The sequence below is a fragment of the Coturnix japonica genome, chromosome 4 (assembly GCF_001577835.2).
Source record: "Coturnix japonica isolate 7356 chromosome 4, Coturnix japonica 2.1, whole genome shotgun sequence".
NCBI lineage: Eukaryota > Metazoa > Chordata > Aves > Galliformes > Phasianidae > Coturnix > Coturnix japonica.
In genome coordinates this window covers 54,106,738-54,114,960 of record NC_029519.1, presented here as the reverse complement: position 1 = coordinate 54,114,960, position 8,223 = coordinate 54,106,738, and the positions used below count along the sequence as shown (strand labels likewise).

Here is an 8,223-nt window from a genome sequence, read left to right as displayed (position 1 = left end):
CTGCACAGTCACCAGTCACCAGACCAGGCTGCCCAGAGCCACATCCAGCCTGGCCTTGAATGCCTCCAGAGATGGGGCATCCACAACCTCCTTGGGCAACCTGTTCCAGTGTGTCACCACCCTCTGAGTGAAAAACTTCCTCCTGATATGAGGATGTAAATCTCCTTCTCCGGAGATATTCAAAACCTGCCTGGAGGTTTTCCTACATAATTTACTCAAGGGAACCTGCTTTAGCAGAGGGGCTGGACTAGATGACCTGCAGGGATTCCTTCCAAAACCTACGAGTCTGTGATTCTGTGACCTTCTGACAACAAACTGTGTTTTGACTTCACAGCTAAAACACAAGGCACTACCTCCTGCGTGTTACAATTCCCACTCTAAAGCTCTAGTCAGTGTCATCTTCATTGGATGGCAGGTAGATGAGACCCATCTCTTGCAAGGGGCTGACCTTGCCTGGTTGCCTAACATTAAAAACCAAAAAGGTTTTTGTTTTTCTTTCCAAATTTACAGCAAGATGAGTCAGCTTAAAATTCTTACAGAAGAGGAAACCATTCACCCCTCTGCATTTGAGGTAACATTCTTATTTCTTGTGTTGTGCTGCCATCGTGGGGCCAATCTCAACTGCTCAGATAGAGCCACATTACAGTCAGATCCATCTCTATGCCCCTCATCCTCCTGATCGAAGTGCAAGGCATATTCACAGAATGTACATTGAATGGGAAGTTAATACCTGTACTGCAGGGTCAACTGCTTCTAAAACATGCCCTAAGAATGACTGAGGCTGAAGTGCCCTTATGTTCTCTTACCCATTTTGAGTTTTTAGCTACAATTCTTAGAATTTTATAATAAAGGAGAGAAAAAAAAATAGGAGGAAAAAAAACCAACAAAACACCAACTCAGGGAATGATTCTGCTTGGGAAAGAACTGATCTTTAGCTGCAGATCCATAATCTGGCAAAAGCAAACCACTGAGTCACTGTTACCATTGCTTATAAAGAAGTGCCTGTAATGGATTCATCCTGACTCCTGGTCCAGTTCCATCACATTGTGCTTTTATCTGCACAAAACAGGTCTTGGTGCTTGTAGTTCTTCATTGCAGGTGACTATTACTGGGAAAGTGTTATTACTAATTAACTGCACATTATCTATGCGAACCATGCTATTGTGCTGTAACACAGGTGCACTACAGGTTCTCATTTCAGCAGTGAGCTTGAGCCGCTTATCTACAAAAATCAGCTTATACCATGAGGAAAAAATGAATTGGGCTGTCAGTGAAAAACCAGCGATGGCCGTATTATCTGCCTCTGACCAGCACAGACATGATAATCACTCTTCTCTGTTGTGACTTTGGCACAGAGAGAACAAGGGGCAGCTGCAACAGATGAGCATTTTGATTGAAAACTAGAAGTCTGTCATGCTCAGGAGAGCACTACTTTCATATGTTTTTCACATCAAAAGTTTTTCTAGTCACATTGTTTCTCTTTTCCTCTTTGCTGCTCTGTCTGGAAGTGCTTTGATGCTTCCCTTCAGTTGAAAGATGGACACTGAAGATCTCAGTGATGATCTTTTCAGTGACCTAACTAACTGAAGAAACATGTAATCATTGAAAGAATGATGGAGGAAGGTTATTATACCAAAATAGGCCATGCTCCTAGCATGTTGCCAATTCAAACCAAACACCTTGACTTTACCACAGCACACAGAGCCTCTGTCTTGGAGTCTTGGTGGCCGTTTTGCCTCAGGGAAGTTTTCCAGGCTTCTCTATAGGGAAAATAAATTGCTACAGCCACACCGATAAAATTGGCACGTGACTAATTGAAGTGTCCTCTGGGCATCAGTAGCACAGGACAAATTGGATCCACTCTGAGAGTTCGCCAACTTGAATGTTGTTAGAGCAGTGCACACATATGGCTTTACAGGAAAAAAAAACAGTATAAATATCACTTATCTCTGGATGGAGCTCAAATACAGGAAGTGGGGAGGATCAGTCCTCCCACTGCAGGGAGGAGCGAGGCACACAGCAATGAGGCCTTCTGCACAGGGCAATGGGAAGAGTGGGCAAGGACTTGTAGCTGGCACTGTATCTGGCAAGCTCTCACTTTGTTTTGCCTAAATCTCTGGAGCTTCCTTTCACAGTTGTCTAAATATGTACAAGATAAAAATTTATTCAGACCAGACATCACAGCACTATTAATAGCAGATACAAGAGTGTACAATGAGCACAAGCTGGAGCTCACGTCTCTCCAGTAATCAGCATGCACGTGTTGTCTGCCGATCTATTATAGAGACATGTGAAGCCATTTCCAGATACCAGATTAATAAATGTATCTGTTAGAACAAACAACTGCCCCCATTCATCATCACACACAGCATGACAGTGCTACCAGAACACAGACAATGGCCTGACAGTGTGGAGACCTAAGGGAAACTGTCCTTTAAAACACAGCCATGGGCACTGGTGCTGATTCTTCATCCATTTAAAACTGGCAACTAGTTTTGCCTGGAGGTCACAGCCTTATTAAGTACCCAGACTATGCCAAAATAAAAAACACTTCCTGATTTGCTCTAGCTGGATGCTACCAACTAGAAATGCCAGAAAACAGAACTGAAAACTCATACGGTAAGCAAAAACTATGTCTACTGTGTACTTTCCAAATAGAGGAAAATGAATCCTGCAAGTGGTCCAATCTGATCTGAGAGACCTAGCAATGTTAACTGGACCAATAAAGACCAATTACTCTTCCCCACTTAGGACATGCATCTTCCCAACACCAGAAGGTTACGTTATAAAAGCTGGACAACATGTGTGGGGCAGTGTCTGCATCAGGAAGGTGGATGTGGTAAGAGCTTCCTTTGCGCACGTAGAATTGAGGTGGGAGTTATTTGCATTCATAACTGGGTCTAGGTTGCTTTGGGGTTATGCTGGGGTATCTGAGTCAGTTTTTATCTCTTTTTAACTATAAAGAGTGAGTTTAGACTGTGGGGCTGGCATGAAGTTATCTGAGGTGAGTCTCAAGTACTTGACACTTCCCTAATCCTCTATAAACTGCATTCAGTACCTTTATGTTAGCTTAATAATACCCACCCTGGTGCATGCTAAAAGGAGTCACATTTACTACCAGCAAACTTGGGTAAAGTAAATCCTCTGGTGTCGTGCTTCCTTTCCCATGCAACCCAAGCTGCCTGGAGTGGCCGACAGCATGCAGCCACAAGCTGATAGGGATGGAGGTCTGTGGTAGGGATCACCTCTACCTGGTAGGCGACAGTTTCTTCTCTCTCCTTTCTAGCAAATTATTGGAGAGTAACCAGGGAGAAAATCAGTCTTCTCCTACATCCCTGTTACCAGAGGGTTGCATCGCTCAGAACTTAGCTTCTCTTCCCCTAAGGGTAAATCAGTCCTTGCTAGAGGACTTGGGACAGAATCCATTTTTAAAACAGCAAGTGGAATGGAATCTTGACTTCTGCAGGCTTCAATAAAATCTTGGTTTATATTTGTACACTTAAGAAAAAAACAAACCTTTTTTCTTCTTGCTTGCTGAAGGACAGCATAAACAACTAATGCTTCAAATAGAGTCACCAGACAGTTACATAAAAATAAGATCCTGTATGTATGTAGGAGTGCCACTCTCACGTTGGCTCTGCCTCTTTGTGCTCTGCTGCTCTGCCTGGAATTAGGTTTCTACCCTGCAGCAGCAGAAGTTATCACAAAATGCCTGAGCCACAACGGATGGTGAAGACACAGACAAGGCCTCAGGCAGCATGGAGCTCAAACATGACTGAAGGAAAATGGAAAGTTGTGTCAGGAAGAGTAGCCCCAGTTTGTGCTGTCAGCTCTATCATTTCCCATAAATGTCTGTCTGTCTGCTGGAGAGATCCTTGTGTTTGCGACTCTTCCTTGTACAGCTGTTACAGTGGGTCCAGAGGAGGCCACAAAGATGATCAGAGCTGAAACACTTCTATGAAGACAGGCTGAGAATGAGAGTCTTGTTCATCCTAGAGAAGGCTCAGGGGAGACCTCATAGCAACCTTCCATTACTTAAAGGGAGCTTATCAGCAGGACCAAGATCAATCTTTTACATGGGCAGATAGTGAAAGGACGAGAGGGAACAGTTTTAAACTAAAAAGCAGGAGGTTTAAATTAGGTGTCAGGGAAACTTTTCACTGAGAGGGCGGTGAGGTGCTGGAACAGGCTGGCCACAGAAGCTGTGGAACTCCCATCTCGGTGTGTTCAAGGCCAGGTTCACTGGGTCCTTGGGCAACCCGAACTAGTGCCTGATTTAGTGGCTGGCAATCCTGCCCATGGCAGGGGGTTGGAACTAGGCTGTCCCTGAGGTGCCTTCTGACTCAAGCCATTCTATGATTCTATGATATGATTCATTGAATACTGAGGTAGAGTGGTGGTTTTGTAAATAGATTGGTATAGTCATGGCAGGTTGAACTTTCAAGGAGACAACTGGCTTTGACATACAAGGATTCCTCTGAGATGCTCGCAGATGAATCGGGTATCCCTGGGATCTATGGTATAGTGGGATGGCACAGCTAATGGTCAGTACTGCAGAACTGCAGGAGGCAGATCAACCAAGAGCCCCTGTGAATGAGCTGAACGGGTAGAACGCCTTTTTCTGAAGTGAAAAAAATGCTGATGGCGTACTGTAAATGTTATCTGAAATAACATGGGGGCAAGATGTCTTGTCAGGGAAACACAGACATGGACCTGAGTGCCCTGTCAATGCACTGCATTGTCGCAGTCAAGAAGAGACCTGAATTTGCTTCGTGGACCAAGACCAGGAGGTGTGAGGTGGGGCTGCCCTCAATACCGTGTGCCTCTTAAGATGGAGGTAAAAATAAAACCCAGTGCATGCGTGTGTCGATGCCATGAGGGCACCTCTCCCCCCCCGGCCCCTACAGCCACTGGATGTGACACACAAAGGGTGGCTGCCAGCCGTGGCAGCGTGACAGCACACATGTCTTTAGAAGCAACTGGTCTGTGCCAGCTGGGGCTGATTCCCAGGCAGGTTACGGCCCCACAGCCGTGTCCCCGACGCGTGTGATGGCGGCTCGCTCCCGTCCCCGCTCCCGGGGCTGTGGGCGCCGCTCCCGGTCCCGCCCCTGCAGCGCCTCCCCCCACCGAGGAGCCTGTCCCTTTAAATGGGGGCGGGGCCTCCCCGGCTGCGACATGGCGCGCGGCCGGCACCGCCCCGTGCCGCCATTGGTTGTCGCTGGGGCAGAGCGCCGTGCCTCCGCCCGCAGCCATTGGCTGGCGGCGAGGCCGGGGTTCCCGGATGCGGGCGGCTCGGCGGTTATAAAGCGCCGGGGGAAGGCGGGAGCGGCCGCAGTTTGAATCGCGGCGGGTCGGGGCTGGTCGGTTCCGTCGTCCGGACTCGGTGTTTGCGGGGCGCTCTTTTCCTCCTGTTTATCGCTGCGCGGCGGGCCGAATCGCGATGGTGAGGAGTCGCGGGGCGGGGTTGGGGCTGCTGGGCCGGGTGGAGGCCGCGATGGCGGAGGTTGAGGGACGGTGACCGTTAGATGAAGGGGGAGGGGAGGGGAGCGCAGGCCGGTGGGCCGTGCCGCCACGGGTGTGTTTGTGGCCGGTAGGCGGCGGAAAGGGGCGATGGGGGGAGACGGGGGGGAGGAGGGCGGCGGGGAGGCGAGGCGCACGCGCAATGCTGCCGACGGGGACGGGGGGGCTGCGCATGCGCAGAGCGAGCGGCCGCGCTGCTGAGTGTGGCGGGCAGTGCGCAGGCGCAGCATCATGAGTGGGGGGGGTTGGGGCGAAGCGTGGCGCATGCGCAGTACGGTCGTGCTGCTACCGCGCGGCTCCGCGGCCCTGGAGTGAGGTTGGGGGTGGGGGAGCGGCGGGAGTCAGCTCACGAGTGTGGTTTCGTCAGGCTGGTGGCAAAGCCGGGAAGGACTCCGGGAAGACCAAGACTAAAGCGGTGTCACGGTCTCAGCGGGCTGGGCTGCAGGTGAGAGGAGTGGGGCGTGGGCGAAGGGGAGGCGGGATAGTTTGTGTATCCTGGGCGTGCTGTGTGAATCCTGCAGTATTGTGTTATCTGAAGGAGTGTAAGGAGCTGTCTGGCTTGATCCTGTGCTTTTAGACCTATTACAAACTTCTGTGGCTGGGATAAGAGAACTGTCTCAGGCTTTTGCTGCTGCAAGGGGTGGTAAAGTTGGGATCCAGCTGTAAGAGTGAGCTGCCCGGTGCTGCAATAGCATTCTGTACTGGGGCATTTCTGCCATGTGCTTTGCAGCAGTGGGCTTCTTTCCATATGTCTGTGGTCAAGCTTTGCTTTACTCATGTTATTCTTGCAGTTCCCTGTAGGCCGCATCCATAGGCACCTGAAGTCCAGGACTACCAGCCATGGGCGTGTTGGAGCAACAGCTGCTGTGTATAGTGCTGCCATCCTGGAGTACTTGACAGCTGAGGTAAAGCCCCTGGGAGCAGCGTGTGCAGGGTAATAACTCCACAATGACAGGCTGAAACTGAACTGTGAGCTCTTCATACGTTTTGAGCAGGTCCAAGTGTCTGCTTCCTCAGTGAAATACATGCAGCTGTTTTACCTGTCTAAAATACAGGATAAAAGTCCACAATTTAGAAGAGGCACAGAAATGTGAAGCATTTAATGTGCATTGCAACACTTCATATCTGCTGTAAAACACTGTTCTTGGATAGAACTAAATCCAAAGCTCCAAAGAAGGAACCCTTTAGAAAGCATTGTGTGCTGTCTCACCAGCACATTTGGGTAGAGAATAGCTAAGTCTATGCGTGTGGTAGCATTTGATATATCTGACTTGCTTCAAAAATGCCTTTGTCTTCAGGTTCTTGAGCTGGCAGGAAATGCATCCAAAGACTTGAAGGTGAAGCGTATCACTCCCCGTCACTTGCAGCTTGCAATTAGAGGAGATGAAGAATTGGACTCGCTCATTAAGGCAACAATTGCTGGTGGTGGTACGTAAATCTCAGCAATGTTTGTGGCAATAAGTCTGACAGATAAAGAGGGAGCTTAATCTGACCTTTTTTAAGTGTGGGAGATGGTAAAACTGAAGAGAACTAACATTGTTTTAATTGTTTCTCCTTAGGTGTAATACCACATATCCACAAATCTCTCATTGGAAAGAAAGGACAACAGAAAACAGTCTAAAGGATCCCAGGTTCCCTTGTTATCTCAGGACTCTAAGTACTTATTGTCCAGTGTTGGTGATTCCAGTGGACTGTATCTGTGAAACACAGTTTGGCCTTTTTGTAACTTTCAGAAGCCGAGGCTCGCTTGAGCTTTCTCAAGAAACCAAATTTCTGCATTGAAGTCTTAACCGTATTTAAGTGTTACCATGGCTTCAAAGAAGCTATTGTATTTGCGGTGGGTTCGGATTGAGATGACTGTTTTTAGATTGGTTCGACTAAGTAAGTAAATGGCATTTGACGAAGTAAATGAAATGGTTGGTTTTGTACAGACTTTTCATCCACTAGAGTGGAAATATTCAATAAATGGTATATGAACACTGATGTGTCGTGCCCATTAACTATACAATAGTCTACCTCAGTCACGTAGCTCTTGAGCAGTTCTAATAACTGTGGTCCTGGGAGCTGTACTTGGAATATCCATAACAATATTCCTAGATAAATACCTTGGTAAATATCATCTAATGTGTCTTTGAGCAAGAATTGCTCTAGTTCAAGTTAGCAGAATGGAGTCTGGGATACACATCCATTCTTTGGCTGTGAGGCCTCTGCTGTTGGAGGGCAGCTCTGCTTGGTGGCCATTGTGTGTGTGTGGGTATCCCTCAATGAGGAGGAAGGTGAGCTGACCGCATAGTGGTTGATGTGCTACTTCAGCCCATTGCTTTTCTAAGTTCTGTTATTCTGCTCTTACGGTGTCTGGGTGCTGAACTGCACCTGTTGAGTTTCAGGATGGGGTTGTGGTTTACTACACGAGCAGCAGTCTTGAAGTATATCAAAAGGACTTTTAGTGCACCTCCTTTAGCTCTTCAGATTCATGACTTAGAGCAGGCTGCTGTCATGAAGATGCTCCTCTTTGCAGAGGTTGCATTCCAGCATTGAGGGCTGTGAGCTTTGTGTGTTCACCAGCAGTGCATTGCTTCCACCAGCCCTGCTGGATGGAGCAGGCTCCTGGCGTTTCGCAGCAGGGCCGTGGAAGGTGCTGACCTAGATGTCGTGCTCCATCCTCTGAAGGGCTGTTGGCTGCCGCCCCGCTGTGTTCCCGCG

The 8,223-nt window shown here is 48.4% G+C and overlaps 1 protein-coding gene across 1 annotated transcript; it reads left to right on the top strand.

Moving 5' to 3' along the window:
* The first annotated feature begins 5,278 nt into the window (after positions 1–5,278).
* On the top strand, positions 5,279–7,503 carry LOC107313649 (histone H2A.Z). The gene is made up of 5 exons (XM_015862089.2): positions 5,279–5,443; positions 5,888–5,965; positions 6,312–6,425; positions 6,819–6,948; positions 7,080–7,503. The coding sequence occupies exons 1-5, from the start codon at positions 5,441–5,443 to the stop codon at positions 7,139–7,141; spliced, it is 387 nt and encodes a 128-aa protein (XP_015717575.1). The 5' UTR covers positions 5,279–5,440; the 3' UTR covers positions 7,142–7,503.
* The last annotated feature ends 720 nt before the right edge of the window (positions 7,504–8,223 follow it).

What these genes read in the sequence shown, in the direction of transcription:
- LOC107313649 (XM_015862089.2), top strand. An exon ending in TGGAGTACTTGACAGCTGAG is followed by an intron (nt 6,426 to 6,818) that starts GTAAAGCCCCTG and finishes CTTTGTCTTCAG; the next exon opens with GTTCTTGAGCTGGCAGGAAA. An exon ending in GGCAACAATTGCTGGTGGTG is followed by an intron (nt 6,949 to 7,079) that starts GTACGTAAATCT and finishes GTTTCTCCTTAG; the next exon opens with GTGTAATACCACATATCCAC.